The sequence below is a fragment of the Balaenoptera acutorostrata genome, chromosome 9 (genome assembly GCF_949987535.1).
Source record: "Balaenoptera acutorostrata chromosome 9, mBalAcu1.1, whole genome shotgun sequence".
In the NCBI taxonomy this organism is placed as follows: Eukaryota; Metazoa; Chordata; class Mammalia; order Artiodactyla; family Balaenopteridae; genus Balaenoptera; species Balaenoptera acutorostrata.
In genome coordinates this window covers 53,750,778-53,772,305 of record NC_080072.1, presented here as the reverse complement: position 1 = coordinate 53,772,305, position 21,528 = coordinate 53,750,778, and the positions used below count along the sequence as shown (strand labels likewise).

Sequence of the window (21,528 nt, the reverse complement as noted above, 5' to 3'; positions counted from 1 at the left end):
ATAGTTTATTGAGCATCTCCTTGTGCCAAATTTTATTCTCTTTTTTGTACATTAATTATCTCATTTAATCCTTACCACAGTGGGGTTATTTTATGAACAGATTACAGTACATACCCATTTTATGAATGAGGAAACTGAAGCTCATAAAGGTAAAATGACTTGAGTTACACAGTTAATAAGCTCTACAGAGCTGGAATTTGAATCCAGCTGTGTCTGGACCTAAAACCCGTGCTCTTTCCTCTATACCATCCTGACTCTTAGGTATGAGATAAACTGTGTTTACCAGTTAGTCCTGTTTACTCTCTGTATTTAAAAAGGTGTTTATGTACTATACACCCAGTCCTGTGCTTATATTGCAAGAATGGTGGTTCAGTTCATCAAGTAGTAAATCTGTGCCAGGTACAGAAAGTGCAGAGCAAATGACACATGGTTTCTGTCCTCCAAGAGCTGATAACCCAGATAAGGGGATTAGCAACTACATGATTATTGATGTATAAAGCAGAATGCTCTATGGACCAGAAGGATAGGTAGTACAATATCTAGTCTCTAGACATGCAGATGGCCAAGAAGCACATGAAAAGCTGCTGAACATCACTAATTATTAGAGAAGTGCAAATCAAAGCTACAATGTGGTATCACCTCACACCAGTTAGAATGGGCATCATCAGAAAATCTACAAACAAGAAATGCTGGAGAGGGTGTGAAGAAAAGGGAACCCTCTTGCACTGTTGGTGGGAATGTAAATTGATACAGCCACTACGGAGAACAGTATGGAGGTTCCTTAAAAAAACTAAAAATAGAATTACCATATGACCCAGCAATCCCACTACTGGGCATATACCCAGAGAAAACCATAATTCAAAAAGACAAACACACCCTAATGTTCATTGCAGCACTGTTTACAATAGCCAGGTCATGGAAGCAAACTAAATGCCCATTGACAAATGAATGGATAAAGAAGATGTGGTACATATATACAATGGAATATTACTCAGCCATAAAAAGGAACGGAATTGGGTCATTTGTAGAGACGTGGATGGATCTAGAGACTGTCATACAGAGTGAAGTAAGTCAGAAAGAGAAAAACAAATATAGTATGTTAGCACATGTATATGGAACCTAGAAAAATGGTACAGATGAACCGGTTTGCAGGGCAGAAATAGAGACACAGATGTAGAGAACAAACGTACGGACACCAAGGGGGGAAAGTGCTGGGGGGGATGGTGGTGGTGTGATGAATTGGGCGATTGGGATTGACATATATACACTAATATGTATAAAATAGATAACTAATAAGAACCTGCTGTATAAAAAATAAATAAAATTCAAAAAAAAAAGAAACACAAAAAATATATATCTAGTGTCTAGAGAGTTTAGAAACAGAGAAATCAGACATATCTAAGAAATCAGAACTTTTTAGAATGAATATGATTTCAGAAAGGTGGGAATGAAATTCCAGGTAGTTATCTGTACTTGAACGAACATATTGAAGTGGGAAAGTGTATGTTCTAGACCTACTTGGAGCAAACATGGGGAATTGTGGTGGCAATTGATCCTCTTTAGCTGAAGTTCATCATCATTACAAGGGATCTATAGAGAATCATGAAGATATAAATAAGAAAATTGCTGAACTGCAGCAAGGGCTCAACTAAAACTAATTGACACGATTTTAGAGTGGCAGTGGACATACTGGTGGCACAATGCTTACTTTTTCCAGCAGTGCTTGGCTTCCTTTCCCTTCCGATCATAACATATGGCAAGCCATTCCCTGGGCCTTTGCTCATGCACCTTTCTTAGCCAGGATTCCTTTCTCCCTTCCCCAGTTACCAAATTCTCCCCAACATCCTGCACTTCTCTTAGTCACCCTGTTCCAGCCACGCTGGCCTCTTTGCTTTTTCTTGAATGTATAGGCAGACTCCTGCTTGGGGCCTTTGAATCTGGTGTTCTCTCTGTGCCTGGAATATTCCTCACTCCTGGCCTGTCTTTACTGAAATCACCGGCTCAGCAAGACCTTCCTTGGTCACCCATCTAAAATTACAGCCTTTCTCCAACAATACCTGTCCCTCTTTCCTGCGTTATTTTTTCCTATGGCCTTTAAATAGTGTATTTTGTTTATTTTCTGTCTTTCTACAAAAAGATAAGTCCTACAGAGACAGAAATTTTTTGTTTTATTTACTGCTAAATCCCCAACACCTAGAACTGTGTATGACACATAATAAGCAGTAAATATTTGTTAAATGAGGGAGCAGATGAATATGAGACCTTGCTCAAATGCCCTTTTTCTCCTTTTAATACGTTCTCTGATTTTATGCTTTGCCTCTCCTGCAGGAAAGTTGCTTATGTGGAATTTAGCAGAGGAGAAGTTGCAGGGATTAATAGATTCACTCAACAAATAGTTATTAGGGTTCCGCTACGTCTAATACAGGGTATAGGATCATGTCCTCTTACACAGAAGGTTTCTGTCACCTTTTCTCTATTCTCACTGCCTCCTTGCTTGTTCTGAAGCCTTCAGAAACTTGGACTAATGGGGTAGCCCTTTCAATGATTGCTGTGAACAATATTCTCTTTCAATATCTTTTTCATTATACTACTGAGGTTATACTTATTACTTTGTACTGAAAATGTTTCTTAATGTGTCTCTCCACTAGGCTGCGTGTTCCTTGGGGACAGGGACTGTGTGTTTATTTCTGTGTCTCAACACCTGGGTCTTCCTGATGCAACTAAGCAAGCATAATGTCCTCTTGTTTGTGAATATGATGCTCAACACCTCTCATATTTCTGGTATGAGTTACAAATCTGTAAATCACTTGTTATTTGGCCTCTTTCCATTTAGCCAGGGCAGATCAAGCTTCGGAGTGGACACTTTCAGAGGTCTCTTGTCTCCCAAGTCCTACCCTCGCAGTGATAGGCCCATATAGTCTTTCGCCCCACAAATATTTATGCTTCAGTCAGACCCTGTGCTGGGCCCTGAGTGTACAGACCGGCCCATCATCTCTCTGAAATTGCCTTCCCAATGATGATATAATAGAAAGACTTCTGGAATGGGAGTCGGAAGACTGGCTTCTGGCCCTAGCTAAGCCATTAACTTGCTTAGTGACTTTGGGCAAACCCAGTTCTCTTTTCCTCAGCTGTGAAACGTGATGGTCATATAAGATCATCTCTAAGATTCTCTTCACCTCTCATCTTCTAAGAATATGGTGCTGAGGGCAGCATATCCCACACTCTGTGAGTCAGCTATAAATTGCCAAGCTTTTGTGAAAACCATGTAGATGCTTCCTTAATATCCACGTTGGCTGTCCTCCTGCCTTCAACAGTGTTCTCTGTGTGTCTGTCCCTCTCATGCCTTAGAAGCTTCTTCCTTGAGGAAGGAAACGAATGATTCCTTAGTGCAAAGCTGCATGCAGAGGATTCACTAACAGCCCTGAATTATGCCTTAAACCTGAGGCAGCATAGTCCCCACTGTGGTCCTGGTTCTGAAATACAAGAGTTTCTTGGGTACTTTTGTTAGAAAAAGCTCTAAGGAACCTTCAAGAATCAGCTTCAGTACTCATAATACTTGTGTACTTACACTCAACATGATCGGTATCTCTAGCCCTGTCTTACAAATGAGGCAATCAAGGAACAGAAAGGTAAAGTGATTTGAAGTAATCTAAATTATACTCAGTGAAAATCAAAACCATCTTCAGTATCATCATCTTTTAGAGGCTCTCTTCCAACTACCCAGGCAGGGTTACGGGTCCTTCTGTGTCCCCACAGTCCCCTGTGCTTTTGGCATAGTCTTTATCTTATTGTATTATAATTATCTGTGTGTCTGCCTCCAGATCAAGAATCAGATCTGACTCATCTGTGCAGGTGTGCCACAGAGCAGCTGTCAGTTAATGTTAGCTTAACAAAACTGAACTAGGTTTTTATTAACATACAAATTTGGGCATTGCTTGAGGGAAAGTTTCCATCTGTTCACTCCAGGCCAGAGGGAGAGCTTTTCTCTTAACCAGGTAGAATTAATTAGAACTATTGCAATGGAATATCCCTGGAATAGGAGTTAGGAAACCTGGCTGAATCTTCCAAATGCTAGTTTACCAGATGTGTGACGAGCAAGCCACTTTACCTCTCTGTTCCTTGGTTGCCTTATTTGTAAAATAGAGATAGAGACACCCATCTTGTGTGATTATCAAGGATGTCATCAGCACAAGTTTAGTGCTGATAAGAAAACTGTAAGCTGTAAAGTGTTAAAAATAAGGGGTTGGGGCTTCCCTGGTGGCGCAGTGGTTGAGAATCTGCCTGCCAATGCAGGGGACACGGATTCGAGCCCTGGTCTGGGAAGATCCCACATGCCGCGGAGCAGCTGGGCCCGTGAGCCACAATTACTGAGCCTGCGCGTCTGGAGCCTGTGCTCCGCAACAAGAGAGGCCGCGATAGTGAGAGGCCCGCGCACTGCGATGAAGAGTGGTCCCCACTTGCCACAACTAGAGAAAGCCTTCGCACAGAAACGAAGACCCAACACAGCCATAAATAAATAAATAAATACTTTAAAAAAAATAAAAATAAATAAGGGGTTGTTATTTTAATCTCATTGAAGCAATCATACCATTTTTTGATGCATAAAACTACTACTTTTCATACTTATGTAAAACACAGGAAATCCAGTGAAAACTCTTAAAGTGGTAAAGCTGGCTCATCTCAAGTCCTCTTAACTGCTCTCAATGTGTGTCCCAACCCAGTAGGAAGTATAGCAGTTTTCATCTCGGCTGCCTCCAAAAGTATATCAGAACTTGACCTTTTCCAGGAAGGTAAACAGGCCCAGCTAAATTTCCAACCACAAGGGGAGAGCCAGGGGAAACCTGATAGACCCAAGCAGATTTCTTTATCACCTGCCTCTTTGGCTGAAAGGAGTATTTCTGTTCAAGACTGAATAAGGAACACTTTTTTTCCAAAGTAAAAATAGTACTTCTCTTTCAGGGACTTTAGCAAATAGCAGCCTCAAAATTAACGAACCTTAAAAGGGGGGTTGAGGTATGAGAGAGAGATCTGAGCAGTATTGGTATGTATCTAGAATCATAGAATTTTATCGTAGGAAGTAATTTGAGAGCACATGTTTCTGATGAAGAAACTTGATGCCCAGAGAGCCAGAATGAAGTACCCAATATGTCACACTATATCAGTGGCAGAGTACACCAGAACCAAGGGGTCCTATCTCTCAGAACTACAGTTGGTCTTCTCTGCTGATCTCTCTCAGAGCATTCGGTACGCACACAAGGCAGCTTCTCTCTCTTCTCCAACCCTGGCAATCATCTGTAGACAGAGGGCAGCAGGGAGTCTGCAAACCTTTAATAAGGGCCGTGGGCCTACTCTGTGCATTAGTTTAGTGAGGGAAACACAGACACACACAGATTATTGTAGAATACTATGGAAGCTGCCAGTATAGAGGCAGATTATCTCTCCCTAGCTGTGAGGATTTATGACATTCTATTGGAAGAAATCAGTTGAGAAGCTTGAGACCTATTAATACTAAGGAAAATGGGAGACAGAGAGAGGTGAGATTGAGAGAGATGGAAGCTGTGTCAGGGAGAGTCCAGTTACAGGAAACAACTCCCTCCAGCCATTTTATTTATTTATTTTGATAAATTTATTTATTTATTTATTTATTTATTTTTGGCTGTGTTCGGTCTTCATTGCTGCGCACAGGCTTTCTCTAGTTGCAGCGAGGGGGACTACTCTTTGTTGCAGTGCGTGGGCTTCTCATTGAGGTGGCTTCTCTTGTTGCGGAGCATGGGCTCTAGGTGTGCGGGCTTCAGTAGTTGTGGCACACGGGCTTAGTTGCTCCACAGCATGTGGGATCCTCCCAGACCAGGCCTTGAACCTGTGTCCGCTGCATTGGCAGTCAGATTCTTAACTACTGCGCCACCAGGGAAGCTCCACTCCAGCCATTTTAAACAGAGAGGAGTTTAATATAGATTATTAAGGTACTTCAAATTATTGGAAGGGCTCAAGGAGTGGGCTCTAGGCTAAGCTTTCAGGAGAGAACCAATAGATCTTTTAAGTTTGAAATACAGTGCCAACACTGCAGTCCAGTGATCGGAAACGCTCATCAGCACTATTGACATCGGGCCTCTAGGGCCTCAGGGACCAAACCCTGGAGCAGAAAACTCAGTGTCATCCTTGCCAGTAGCAAAAGCAAAAGGGAAAGGAACATGTCCTCTGCCTCACGTCTGCCTTCCAGATCTGTTGTAATGGCATATAACAGATAGAGACCTCTTTGTATCCATACTCTAGCACAAAAGAGTCTGTGACCCTTTCAGTCTCTACAATAAAGGAATACAATACAGTAAAAGTTAGTGGGGGTGGATGCTGAGCAAGTCAGTCCATGTAATACTGTTGAGTTTCACAAAAATAAAATTTTTTTAAGCAGATAGCTCACTAGATAAAGGTACTATTAGTGCTATTCTGTACATTTTACATTAGTAACGACAGGTGCTATATTATTGATTTCCATTAACTATTCTTTGCTTACTACCATTTTATTAGAATCATTTTTTCCTGCTCTTTCAAGAATATGCTTGTAAACTGGTTTTGCCAGGTTGTAGCCAATGGTTTTTTGTTTTATTTTGTTCCTCCTGTAGTTCTGTGTATCTTAGTGCTTCTCTGCCTCCTGGTTAAGCCTTTCTCCAGGTCCTGCTTTGTTGGCAACTCTTGCACACGCCTCTCAGCTCCTTCCTGCCTCGCAGCTACTACCAGCTCTCACTTCTAAGGCTAGCATTCCTCTTCCTCCTCTTCAGTTCTCTTTCCCAAGGCCTTGTTGCAAAATCTCCACTCCTTTGTCTCTGTTCATCACCCATTTTCTTTCTTTATTAATTATCCCCAGTAAGAGGGACTAAAAAGTAATGTCATCTGGTCTGGTTGTTAGAAGTCACGAGATTAAATAACATGATGTAAATTTTTTACCAAGATTTGGAGGGGAAATATCATTTTTAGTTTAAACAAATAGGGCTATATTATGGAGGATAATGTAAAATCCTCATGAAATTTTAGATAAAATACAAGCCTGTTAATAGATCTCATGTGTGTTGTTGCTCTTTCAAGGCAACAAGAACCCCAATGCTCCAGATTTTAGTGTTTACTTGTCTCTAAAAGTTGTTACTTTGGTGGGAAAATTTGAAAAGAATTGGTCTACTCTAATGGAAATTAAAACAGACTTGTGGTTGCCAAGGGGAAGGGGGGTGGGGGAGGGAAGGACTAGGAGTGTGGGATTAGCAGATGTAAACTGTTATATGTAGGATGGATAAACAAGGTCCTACTGTAGAGCACAGGGGACTATATTCAATATCCTGTGATAAACCATCATGGAAAAAATATTTTAAAAAATGTCTGTGTGTGTATAACTGAGTCACTCTGCTATACAGCAGAGATTGCCACAACATTGTAAATCAACTATACTTTAATAAAAAATAAAATAAATTTTTTTTAAAAAAGCACTTAATAAACTACAAAAAAAAAAAACTGGTCTACTCTAATGGAAATTCTTTTGGTTGAGGAAAACACAGCAAAGCAAAATTGCAGGCACTTCTGTTTCCCTAAAGAACGTTGAAGTTGGAGAGATCTAATGATGGGGGTATAATGTTCAGAGTTTCTGCCTAGAGAGTCAAGAGAGGCTTCTCAGAGTAGAAGGTGCTAGAGTCTGTCTTTTAAAGGCTACTTATTAAATGTTACACTGCTTGTGGAGGGGAGTAAAATCAGCATTCCTGAGTATAAATGTGTTCATCGGATTTTCTGTCCACAGGGACAGCCTGGGGTCTTTGGAAGAGTAGTTACTGAAAGGAGCAATCAGAGAAGGAGCAGGGTGGAGCCTCAAAGATTAACTTCACCTACAAAGTAAAGTGGTATTATGCATTTGGGGAAGCCTTGAGCTAGTCAGGTAGAAAGAAGACAAACCATTTAGAATCCACATACAGAATTTGTTCCTCTGGATCACATAAATAATATTTAAGACATACTTATTTTCTTCTCTTCTCTTTCCTTCATCTGTAATCCTGAGTCATAGCATTTTAGAGCTGAAAGGGATCTTATGGAATGTATAGAGTCTACTACATTATATAGAATCTGTGTTATTCATCACTGTTGAAAAGAACTTTGTACTATGATGGAAATGTTCTATATTTTTACTGTCCAGTATGGTAGCCACTAGCCACATGTAGCTATTGAGTGCTTGAAATATAGCTAGTGTAACTAAGAAACAGAATTTTTAATCCTATTTAATCTTCACTAATTTAAAGTAAAATAGCCACCTGTGGTTAGTGGTTATCTTGTTGGACAGCTGAGTTAGACTATCTAGTGTTGTCATCCATCTTCATTTTACATTGTTTTAAGAGAAAATAAATGACTGAGTCTCCCACATTGGAAACCTGATCTTGTAAAATTAGCATCAGCACAGTACTCAGTGTTTTACATTCATTTAACTCTAGTGGAGGCAATACAGGCAATGGCTGAGAGCTTGGACTCTAGAGCCAGAATGCTTGAATTTGACTCTCAGTTTACCATTTAGTAAATGTGTGACCACTTAATAAGTGTTTGATCTCTCTGTACCCCAGTTTTTTCATCTATATAATGGGAATAATAATAATATCTTCCTCATAGGTTTGTTGTAATGATTAAATGAGTTAATACATGTATAGTTCTTAGAATAGTGCCTGGCACATAGTAAGTGTTATATAAGTGTTACCCACTATTATTATTTATTTTTAATCTTTACAACATCTGAGGAGGTGTAAGTATCATACGCCCCATTTGAGGAAGCGGTGGCCTAGATAGGCCTTGCCCAGGGTTACACAGAATGTGTATGGCAGAGCTAATCATTGATCATCTGACTTGTAAGTCCAGGCTCTTTGCAGTTCTGTCTTTTTTCTCTTAATCCAATATTTTCCATCATCCCACAGAGTACAAGGAGATGGGAGAAGTTGTTTCTTGCTGGGTAGTATTTATGAACTGAACCTTTAAAGGACAGTTTCAGTAGCAGACACAGGGAATAGCTCAAAGAAAGACCCAAAGGTAGGAGAGAGCTAAGAATGGTTCTTCTTGTACCTGCATAATGAGAGGCTTCCAACACATTCTTTTTGGTACCCTAAAGTATAGTCACTCCACTCTTTTCTATTTCAGGGAGCCCCTTGACACAGAGGAAAGTATCAATACCCAGTTGTTGTGTATCCTTCACAACAGCTGATGAGCCATCTCCTATCTACACCTCAGTGGTTGAAAGCACAGATTCCCCCATCTGGAATTTTCAACAGCAGTCAAGGTTTGTATTTTATGATGTTCCATCAGCCTTCCAAAATCTGCTTTTTGTTCCAAGAGACAAACTCAGAGTGAGGAATGTAACAGACACAACAATATTGAGCAGAGTTGGAGAATGCTTTCCTTATCAGTTATTTAATCCTAGTGCTTATGAATTCACAGCTAGTGGTGGTTTAAAGGTTTTGTTGTGGTGCTTTTTAACTCTGCTCAGTACAACTCAAAAATTATTCAGTGAAGACCTCTTATATGCTCTGCTCTGTTCTGGGCAGTGTGAATTAAAGATAATCGATTAAGACAGTCCCTGAAGACCCCTCAGCTAGGTGTGGAAGAATGTATACAAGCTATCTAGGTGAAGAAGGCAGAGAGGACTGATCTCAGGAAAGGCTGTGGATTATACATCCTTGGAAAAGATTTCTGTTGCAGTGGAAAGAGCCAGGGCTTGGAGCTAGAGAGACTTGGCCTCATACCCCATCTCTGTCATTTACTAGCTGTGTGAACAAGTTACATAACATCTCTGAGCCTCAGATTCCTCATCTGTAAAGTGGAGGTAATTTTTACAGGATTATTAGGAGGTCCAAATTACATGACATTTAGGGAAATTACCTCCTGGTACGTGGTAGGTACATAACAAATGACAGATCTTCTTTGGAAGCTCAAAAAAAGGGGGCGATGGAGTCCTTTCAACCATGTGGCAGTGCAGCTTGGAGGTCAGGGGCTGGTACAGAGGCCCACTGCTGTGGTACCGGGCTCTCCTCCCTTTTCTTCTGTTACCTGTTGCATTATCATTAAAAGTGGGATTCTATTACTAATTATTGTTACTATTATCTTTACACTGCATCACCTTTTGCAAAGTTTAATTCTTGTCCACCAACACCAGCCATGCCACATGGTATCTGATCTGCTGTTTTCTCACAGTGTTTATGTACCTACTCGAGTCTCAGCAGTTGCTCACATGTTCAGTGTTGTGAAATCTGAGTGGTTGACTTGAGTCAGGAGCTATAACTGCAGTGATAACTCAGTACTGTCTATGGTGAGCTACTGGAAATTTTAGATATTCTGGCCATCGTGGCCAGTACTGAAATATCAAATCCGCCTCAAAAGATAAGCGACCAGAGGGCTGAGCTTCTAAGTGAGGGTGATTTGTTCATTCAGAACCTAACTTTACTAACTTGTTAAAGCAACATTAACAATCACCTCATTTCATCCCATTACTATACAGTTGAGACTGTGGCCCAAGGAGGTTACATAGTCTGTTGGTAACAGAGGCAAGATTAGAAGAAAAATGAATGATGGTGCTGTTTGCAATTTCTTTATCACAAAATTGTTTCATTTGATCCTCCTAGAAACCTTGTAGGTAGATAATAATATCCCGTTTAACAGGTAGGAAAAGCAGGGCTCAAAGAGACTGAGTGCTCAGGGTCACTCAGGTGATACTAGGAGAGCTAGACTTCAGAGGTGGATATTTTGACCCCCGGCTAGAATTCAAATCTCTGACACAGTATTTGTTCCAAGTTAGCACAGTGCCTCTCACTGGTCTTGAAGTCGGCTCTCTTTAGTTCCCCAGTGGAGTCTGGAGAAGGATATTAAGTCTCTTAGTTTTCTCTGGTTCTCCATCTTGCTCACCTGGAGCAAGGGTACCTGCTTTGTAGTTTAAAACTATATAATTCACTTCATATAAAATATATTAGAGGTGCTCAGTGAGTTCCACATTGACTTCTTTAACCTGGTAAGAAAGTTGGGTACTTTCTTATTTCGGTGCCTTGCCTCGGCACAGTGTGGCTCTGGAGTCAGGCAAACTAGGGTTCAAATCACAGCTCTGCCACTTACTGACTCTTATGTGACCTTGAAAAACTGACTTCACATCTTTGAGCCCAGCTTCATCATCTGTAAATCAAGGATAATAATGTCCATGTCATAGGTTTTTGTGCAGATTACATGTATAAGAAACACTTGGCACCATGGCTGGCCCAAGGTAGGTACTCAATAAACACTCTTTTTCCTCTCTTCTCACCATCTCCACGCACCACCACAAGGCATAAGAAGAATCCTTACCTGCTCCAATAAAATGGGGTAGGGGGGTAGGGGGAAGAATACTACATCACAGTTGCTTGTTTTTAGGTCTTGACAAGTTCCGAGTTACTTCACCTCTCTGAGGTTCCATTCCCTCCTTTTAACTGTGAAGATAAAAATATATCCTAGAAGATGATCATAAGCATGAAATTAAAATGTTAGAAAAGTGTTTTGCAACTATAAGATGTTCTTCAAGTCTAAGTTTAATACTAGAGGAGCTTCCTATGCAGTTAATTTATGGTCGTTGTTTTTCTTAATAGGCTATCAAAAGAGCTTCTTTTGGACCCACAACAAACTCTGGTCTTCAAAGTTTGGCATAAAGGAGGTATGAACTCTATATTACTTGGTTGTAAAAATAAGTTCACATCATGTTGACAATTTGCCAATCCTTTTCTTTTTTTAACCAAGTAAAACCACGGCACTGATGGTTCTGGGAACACGTATGTATGTTAGGGGTAATCCCACAGATTACCCGCTCTCTGTCATTAAGAGCGGCCTGAGGGAATTCCCTCGCGGTCCAGTGGTTAGGACTTCAGGTAGCTTTCACTGCTGTGGCCCAGGTTCAATTCCTGGTCAGGGAACTAAGATCCCACAAGCCGTGCAATGCGGCCAAAAAAAAACCCAAAAAATGAGCGGCCATAGCCCAAGCTCATCTTGCACCCTGTACTGGTTTTCCAGGGGGGTATTTGTCCTTTTTTGTGTGAATTATGTCTCTTTTGTTCTTAATTAAATATAATACAAGTGTATGTTATAGAAAATTTGGAAAATACAGACAAGTAAAAATAAGAAAATGTAAATCCCTCATAATTCCAAGGGTGATGGTCTTTCAAATGATTTATTTCAAGAGCCACTGCCCTAAGGAAGATCAGTGAGACGTGATAACATAGGGAAAAGAACAAGTGTTTCTTATGTTTAAGGGGTGTTTTCTAGTGGCCTATATCAAGAGGACAGAACTCAACCCTGCCAGTTTTTCCCTACCATACAAAAAGGGAACTTACAGTAGTTAGAAAGCAGGCTGTGGTTGCCAGTCTCTCATCCTCATTATCTGTCTTCTCTGTTGATTGTGGAATCACTGAACCTTCCCATTCTCTAAATCAGTTTCTCTGTGTGCCACCTTGAATCTCAGTGGCAGGACATGCCCAGCCACATTGCCCAGCTCTTCTCTTTCCCCCACAGATGAGGAGAGGGTGATTGGCTTTGCCTCAGTGGACCTCTCCCCGCTTCTCTCTGGCTTCCAGTTTGTCTGTGGCTGGTACAACATCACAGACTTCAGTGGAGAGTGCCAAGGGCAGATAAAAGTTGCCATCTCCCCTTTGGAGAGTTTGATGCACTTCAGAGAAGAAAGGCAAGCAAGACGTGGGATGGAGACCTCAGGATCACTGGTATGTATCCTGATTCACATCCTTAACCAATAAGGGTTCTACTGAGCAAAACCTATAAGAAGATAATTTACATGTGTTTGGTACTTTCCAGCATACAGAATACATTTGTGTCTCATAATGACCTCATGACCTTTTTGGGGTGAAAATGTTCTGGAATTACATGGTGGTGATGGATGCACAATTCTGAATATACTGAAAACCACTGAATTGAACACTTTCAAAGGGTGAATTTTATAATACATGAATTAAATCTCAATTTTTAAGTAAAGTAAGATTAGTTGCAGTGTGGAATCTGAAACCACATTGGATGAACTTTTTTAAAAAAAACTCTGTTACATTAAAATCATTGGTCTATTAAAAAAAAATTAAAAGAGAATGGGAAGAGGGGAATTGATGATAGTAAGTACAGACAACTCTTTCAGGGAGTTGAACTGTAAAGGAAAGGAGAATTTTCCAGACTGTCCCAGATAGGAGAGCTCTATCAAGGCAAACACTGTGTTTTACTCATCTGTCTGTCACGCATGCCTGGCCCAGGGTTTGGTAAAGTGGGCATCAGTAAATATCAAATGAATGAATGAGTGAATAAATGCATACGTGAGAAAATGACAAAGAGTTTAAATAGTCCCCATATAGGAGGGTCTTTTCTTTACATCAACCCTGGTAATCATGAGACAAGAAATATCACAGCCAGATTATCCTCACACGTAAGGAAAATGTAAGATGTCCAGCCAGGAGTTCACAAACTAATGGAGGAAACAAGAGCATAAATAAAAATAAAGCAGCTTTTAAAAAGCAGTCTGAGGGCTTCCCTCGTGGCACAGCAGTTGGGAATCCGCCTGCCAGTGCAGGGGACACGGGTTCGATCCCTGGTCCAGGAAGATCCCACATGCCGTGGAGCAGCTAAGCCTGTGCACCACAACTACTGAGCATGAGCTGTAGAGCCCACAAACCACAACTACTGAACCCACAAGCCACAGCTACTGAGGCCTGCGTGCCTAGAGCCCGCGCTCCACAACAAGAGAAGCCACTACAATGAGAAGCCTGCACACTGAAACGAAGAGTAGCCCCTGCTCGCCGCAAGTAGAGAAAGCCCACGCGCAGCAATGAAAACCCAATGCAGGCAAAAATTAATTAATTAAATGTTTTTTAAAAATTAAAAACAGTCTGATAATGTAGTCTGTAAAATGGGGATAATAATAGTACCTACCTCATAAGACTGTGATGTTTAAATGAGAAAATCCATGTACCTTGCTTAGTACAGTGTTCAATACATAGAAAATAATAAATTATACGCATACAATAAATTTTACAAATTTATTTATACTGCTTTTTTCCAAAAGGATTTGTGGCAACAAGTGTGCCATTTTTCTCTTTGCTTCTACAGATCCCAATATACAGTACATTTTCCTTCCCTGCCTCTGATATGTACGGTGCCTTCCCCGGCTGCATTGCAGGACAGACTCCAGAACAACTTGTTCACACCTCATCAAAGGAGGTTGATTTCTCCTCTCCTGGGAGGTGAGTGATTTCGTGATGATAGAAGGAAATGGGGTCAAGAGTGGAAGTGTGCAAACTAGCTTGTCATTTCTCTCTTTCCTTTATTAGAGGAAGAAATGAGAGACAGGGAAAGACAATTGACCTTCTTTCATAACCCCTGGGAACCCCAGGATCCTATGAAAACAGTTTTTATAAGATAGAAACTAGGGACTTCCCTGGTGGTCCAGTGGTTAAGAATCTGCCTTCCAATGCAGGGGACACAGGCTCGATCCGTGGTCGGGGAACTAAGATCCCACGTGCTGCAGAGCAGCTGAGCCTGTGCACTGCAACTACAGAGCCCACGTGCTCTGGAGCCCGCACGCCACAACTAGAGAGCCTGCGTGCTGCAATGAAAGATCCCACATGCTGCAAATAAGACCCATCGCAGCCAAAAATAAATAAATAAATTTTTTTTTAAAAAAAGGAAAGTTTTACTGCTATCAAAAGGGTAGCTTCAGTGCAAGGGACTCTTTTCTCTTTTCCTCAGAGGCCTTTAACCTTCATCCCTAAAATCAGTCATCAGCTGTGTGAGAAACATATCATGACCTTTCCCCTCCCAAACCTACATGCCAGGTTATTTTGTGAAAAGCAGTTGGCCCACCTTTATCACCTAGCCAACTGTGGATATGCATATGGATATCAGGGCTAGAGCATATTCCATCCTGTCAAAGGGTAGAATCTAAGACTAAGATTGCTTCTTTCCACCCCATTCCCCTCAGGCCCTAGTGTCATTTGGCATCCCCCTGCCTCCATCAGTCTTTTCCTTGTCTCTCTCTCCACCTCAGGGAGAAGGCAAGGGATCTTATACGAGATACTCCTACAGCAGCAGTTACTGAGTAGACCCTTTATTCCAAGAAAGATACTCTAATACTGCTTAGCCACTCAAAGACCCATTTCAGTGCTATGTAGCTTTCCTGCCACATGAAGAGAGCCTCTGCCCTCTGCATAAAGGGAGCCCATGTGTATGTGAAATCCTAGATCCCAGTATCTATTTTATAGGTGTTACGTTGACCATAGCCAATCAGTGAGACAAAGGAATCTCAGAATAATTATGCTGAGAGAGAGAATAATTATGCTGAGAGAGAGAAGCTAGACAAAGAGTACATTGTATATGATTCCATTTATATAAAATTCTAGAAAATATGTACTAATCTATAGTGACAGAAAGAAAATCAGTGGTTGCCTAGGGATAACGCAGGATGAATGGAGCGGGAAAGAGGGAGGAATTACAAAGGACAGGGGGAAACTTTTAAGGGTGATGGATATGTTCATTATCTTAATGTGTGTGGTAATGGTTTCCTTAGAGCTACATATATGTCAAAATACATATTGTACACTTTAAATATGTGAAGTTTATTATATACCGGTTATACTTTAATAAAGCAGTGGTTCTCAAACATTTCCACTTCAGAACTCCCTTATACTCTTAAAAATTATTGATGACCTCAAAGAGGTTTGTTTCTGTAGGTTATAGCTATCAGTTTTTACCATATTAGAAATTTAAATGGAGACACTTTTTAATTTCTTACAATTTTTTTAAATTTTTATTTTTATTGAAGTATAGTTGATTTACAATATCATGTTAGTTTCAGGTGTACAGCACAGTAATTCAGTGATATATATATATATTCCTTTTCAGATTCTTTTCCCTTATAGGTTATTACAAAATATTGAGTATAGTTCCCTGTGCTATACAGTAGGTCCTTGTTGGTTATCTTTTTTTTTTTTTTTTTAATTTTTAAATTTTTTCGGCCACGCTGTGCAGCATGCAAGATCTTAGTCTCCCAACCAGGGATCAAACCTGTGCCCCCTGCATTGGAAGCACAGAGTCCTAACTGCTGGACCACCAGGGAATTCCCGGTTATCTGTTTTATATATAGTAGTGTGTATATGTTAATCCCAACTTTCTAACTTATCCCTCCCTGCAACCACCCCCAAACTGAGAAACTTTTAAAACATAATATACAAAATCAGTTGTGTTTCTGTACATCAGCAATGAATAATCCAAAATGAAATTGAAAAGATGATTCCATTTACAATAGCATCAAAGAGAATAAAATACTTAAGAATAAATTTAACCAAAAAAGTACAGAACTTGTTCTCTGAAAACTATAAACCATTGTTGAAATAAATTAAAGAAGTTCTAAATAATGGAAAGCTATCCCATGTTCATGGATTGGAAGACTTAATATTGTTAATATCAGTTCCCCAAATTGATCTGTAGATTCAACATACTCCCTATATCACAGTCCCTGCTGGATTCCTTATGGAAATGGGCAAGCTAGTCCTAAAATTCATATGGAAATTTAAGGGACACAGAATAGGCAAAACAATCTTGAAAAGGAAGAAAAACATTCCCAATTTCAAAACTTACTACAAAGCTACAGTAAACAATGCAGTACTGGTATAAGGATAGAAATAAAGATCAATAGAATAGAATTGAGAGTCTAGAAATAAACCCATGTGCCAAGGATGCCAAGATGTCAAAGGTGCCAAGATGGTTTAATAGAATAGTCTTTTCAAGAAATGTGTTGGAACAACTGGATATCCGCAAGCAGAAGACTGAAGTGGGACCCCCTTCCTCAGACAATATACAAAACTAACTCCAAATGGGTCATATATCTAAATATAAGAGCTAAAACTATAAAAACTCTTAGAAGAAAACATAGTAAATTTTTTATAACCTTTGATTAGGCAATGATTCCTTAGATATGACACCAGAAGTAGAAGCAACAAAGGAAAAAATAAATTGGATTCATCAAAATTTAAAACTTTCCTTCTACAAACGATACCAAGAAAGTGAAAAGACAACCCACAGAATGTGAGAAAATATTTGCAAATCATAGATCTGATAAGAGACTTGTATCCAGAATATATAAAGAGTTCTTACAACTTAATAATATAAAGCAAATAACTCAATTAAAAATAAGCAAATGATCTGAATAGATATATCTCTAAAGAAGATATACAAATGGCCAATAAGCACATGAAAGGTGTTTGTCATTAGCCATCAGGGAAATATAAATGAAAACTATAATGACATACCACTTCACATCCACTAGGACGGCTGTAATCAAAAAGACAAATATCACAAGTGTTGGGGAGGATATGGAGAAATTGGAATCCTCATACATGGCTTGTGGGAATGTAGAATGGTGCAGCTGTTTTGGAAAACAGTCTGGTAGTTCCTTAAAAGGTTAAACATAGAAGAACCATATGATCCAGTACTTTCACTCCTATGTATATACCCAAGAGAAATGAAAACATATGTCCACACAAAAACTTGTACATGATTGTTTGTAGCAGCATTATTCCTAATAACCAAAAAATAGAAACAACCCAAATGTCTATCAACTGGTAAGTAGATAAACAGAATGTGATATATCTATACAATGGAAAATTATTCAGCCATGAAAAGGAATGAAGTACTGATATATGCTACCACATAGATTAAGCTTGAAAACATTATGCTAAATGGAAGAAGCTAGTCACAAAACATCACATATGTATGATTCCATTAATATAAAATATCTGGATTAGGCAAATCTATAGAGACAGGAAGTGGATTAGCAGTTGCGTGGGGCCGGGAGGTTTGGGTGGAGGGTCAGGGGAGAGGAGGAAATACGGAGTAATGGCTGTTAGGTATAGGATTTCTTTTTAGAGTGATGAAAATATTCTAAAATTGATTGTGCTGATGGTTGCACAGCTCTGAATATATTAAAATCCATTGTATTGTACACTTTAAATGGGTGAATTATTTGTTATGTGAATTATATCTCAATGAAGCTGTTATTTAAAAAGAAGAAGGGACTTTCCTGGTTGTCCAGTGGTTAAGAATCCACCTTCCAATGCAGGGGACGCAGGTTTGATCCCTGGTTGCAGAACTAAGATCCCACATGCCGCGGGACAGTTGAGCCCGCCCACCATGACTAGAGAGCCCATGTGCCACAACTACAGAGCCCATGCACTCTGGAGCCCACGCATGCCACAGCTAGAGAGAAGCCTGTGCACCGCAACAAAAGATCCTGCGTGCCACAACTAAGACCCAACTAAGCCAAAAATAAATAAATTAATTTTTTAAATAAATAAATAATTTAAAAAGTAAATTAGTTAATTAAAAAACAAAAAGAAGATGATTATTGCTGGGATCAAGTTCTTGAATACCATGCTAAGGAACTTGAAATTTGTTCTAAAGATAAAAAAAGAGAAGCCAAAGCTAGAAAGGAATGATAGTAATTGAATAGGTTAGTACATGTTGAATGCTTAGAACAGTGCTTGGCACATAATAAGGACTCCATAAATGTTGTTGTTATTGTTATTTCAGTTCTGTGTTTTTAAAAAATCACTGAGAGAATTTATAAAAGGGGAATGAATAAGACTGAAGACAGAATTATTCAGGAGATAATTATAATCCAAGCAATTGAGTCGATGAAGCCAGAACTGTGGTAGTGGGGATGGATTTGCAGTACCATGTCAGGAGGGTGATTTGTTTGTTGTCACAAATTTATTGTTTGTTTTCTCATTGGTTGGGAATTTATTTTGCCCCCATTTATTCCTGATAGAAGCAGTACCACAAGAAGCAAGGCATCACGCCACGAAGAGCATGTGCAGAACATCCGCCGATTCCATGAATCCCTGCAGCAGGGAGAGGCAATCTTGCCAAGTGATGACAAACTGACCACATCACCCTTGTCCTCCCATACTTCCATTCTGACTTCTCTCAGGTGAGGCTCTCTGCTGAGTAAAGACACAGGGAACCATAGTGGAGCACAAGGTGAATGGGCAAAGGCAACCTGCAGTACTGCTTTCTATCAGCTACCACCGCTCCGTGATGTTTAGCAAGGGCTTTCGTGTATGTTAGCTTCGAAGTGGACCTGGAGCCTCACAGGATTCCTCACAGATGAATCTGTCTCAGCTTGGGGCCTTCCAGTCCTTCAGGGGGCTATATTTCTGGTCCACCTATAAATATAGAAACTTTAGATTGGCCATCAGACTTCATAATAACCACCCTCACATCTACTCTACAATTTACAAAGCCTGATCCTGCCTACTGTCTCACTGTCTTTATCCTCACAACCACTGGATTCTTCCAGACCAGCATCTGTCCTGTTAATGCTTCCCTGTCTCTTTCTTAGTTTAGTCAGCATCTGAGCCAGAAAAGCACTGTGAGAATTTAAAGGACCATTAGAGATCATTTGGATCAGCCCCTGGATTACCTAGTAAGAAGTGTGGTGCAGTGGAAAGGACTTGGCTCCAGAGTCAGATAGACTTGATTTCCAATCCTGGCTCTGCCAGTCCCAGCAGAGGAGACAGCCATGTTGCCATTACAATTATAACCATGTATGATAAGAGTTCCAGGTTTCCTGGCCAAGGGTACATGGAGGAATGAGTAACATTCTAGGTTGGTCATGGAAAGATATAAAGAAGTCACATTTGAACTGGTCTTCAAAGGAACAAGTCAACAAATATGAAGGGCATTCTGTGCAGAGAAAAAATGTGCTAAGGCCCAGGAGCATGAAACAATAAGCCCAGTTTGGGGAGACACCAGCAGTGCAGTTAGGGTGAGGCTGAGCATAAGATGTAGGGAGCAGGGCAAGTTGTGTGGGAGTCAGTTCTTGAAGGGCCTTGAATGTCAGGCCAAGAGTTCGCACTTTTACAACAGTGATTCTCAAATGGAAAGTGATGGGGTCGGGAGGAAGAGAATGTGTAAAGTTTGAGGAAACAAATATAAAAAAGGATTTTACATTTAAAAAAAACTAATCTATTATTTGATTTCATAAAACAAGCTCAGAATGAAAGATTGGCAAAATCTTTTTTGGTGGGACATGGGTTAGAAAGGACTGAGCAGTCGTGCTATAGATGGGGAAATTGCTCAAACTTATAAGGAAGTAATATGTTCAGAGTCTCATTTTAGGAAGATGCTGGAGATTGGAGGCTAAGTAAAACCATCAACAGTGTGGCTGCATTTTACTGGACCATTCACATGGCATACTTTAGCACCCACTGAGGAAGGAGAGAAAGAAACTCTCCTTCACCCTAGAGCAGTTTCTCTCAACCTCAGCACTGTTGACATTTGGGCCAGATATTTTGCCTGTGGGGGCCTGTCCTGTGCATCCTAGGATATTTAGCAGCATCCCTGGTCTCTATCCACTAAATATTAGTAGCACCCCTCCCCCAGCTGTGACAACCAAAAATGTCTCCATACATTGCCGAATGTCCCCTTGGAGCTAAAACCATCAGGCTAAAAACCACTGCCCTGGAGGAGTGGTTCTCAAAATTTAGTGTGTGTCAGAATCACATGAAGAGCTTACTAAAACAGTTATTGCTGGGACCCACCCATACAGCTCTTGATTCAGTAGGTCTAGGATAGGGCCTGAGAGCTTGCGTTTCTAACGACTTCTCAGGTGACGCTGATGCTGCCAGTCCTAGAGCCAGGTTTTGAGAACCACTGCCGTAGACAAATTCCCTACGAAACAGATGAAACAAGATGATGTCAATTTTGCATTACTTCCTTGGGTTCATGGAGCCCTAAAGCAGTGTTTCATTTGAGTCACAGCAATCCTGTGAGGCCTGCAGGGCAAGTATTACCAAACTTTTCCCACAAATGAGGAATTTGCAGCTAGGTGTTAATAGGTTCTATACCCAGAACCTCTGACAAGGCCAGTTGGGTTTGCATATTTTCTAAAGCTTCACCAAGTTGACATTTGTCTGCATGTTCCTGCTACAGGTATTTATCTATGTGGCATAAACCCAAATATAGACACCTAAGTAAATCCACTATGATTTGATAGAGTTGTGGCTTCTAGTGATAGAATAAGGATCAGCTTTGTCCTCTCATTTAATTTACGTTTGACTCTAAGATATGCAGACTGTTCTTAACAAAAGGATAGAAAGACTTTCTGTTTACTTCACAGTTATTTAGTGTCTGTGTTGTGTCAGTTGTGCCGGGCACACTGAGTATACTAGAGAAATAGAGAAGTTTGAGATATTATCTTCTATTACCAGACGCGCATGGCCTAGCTAGGGAAACTAAACTAACACATAATGAGAAAACTAAGGGAAAATCTAAGGCAGAAGGTTAGATGCCAAGAGTGAAGGAGTTTAAGGGAGAGGTGGCCTAATGACTTGGGACAATGGACTTTGAAAAGGAGAAATATGAGCTGCACCTTAAAAAGTGAATAGGACAGGGACAGAGCAGGGAGCAGCTTGAACTCGGGTTCTAGCCTGCAGGGGTGTGAGGCAGAAATGAACCCAG

At 40.3% G+C, this 21,528-nt stretch overlaps 1 protein-coding gene across 3 annotated transcripts in view; it reads left to right on the top strand.

The window, feature by feature from the left end:
- C2CD3 (C2 domain containing 3 centriole elongation regulator) overlaps positions 1 to 21,528 on the top strand; it is a 135,118-nt gene that overhangs the window by 88,908 nt on the left and 24,682 nt on the right. For 2 of the 3 annotated variants that reach the window (XM_007173720.2, XM_057552819.1), the window contains exons 25-29: positions 9,151 to 9,289; positions 11,616 to 11,680; positions 12,532 to 12,737; positions 14,122 to 14,255; positions 18,836 to 18,997. In XM_007173720.2, the coding sequence (XP_007173782.2) occupies positions 9,151 to 9,289; positions 11,616 to 11,680; positions 12,532 to 12,737; positions 14,122 to 14,255; positions 18,836 to 18,997 (706 nt within the window). The remainder of the gene's footprint in view (positions 1 to 9,150; positions 9,290 to 11,615; positions 11,681 to 12,531; positions 12,738 to 14,121; positions 14,256 to 18,835; positions 18,998 to 21,528) is intronic. The other variant, XM_057552818.1, reaches the window with a different exon arrangement.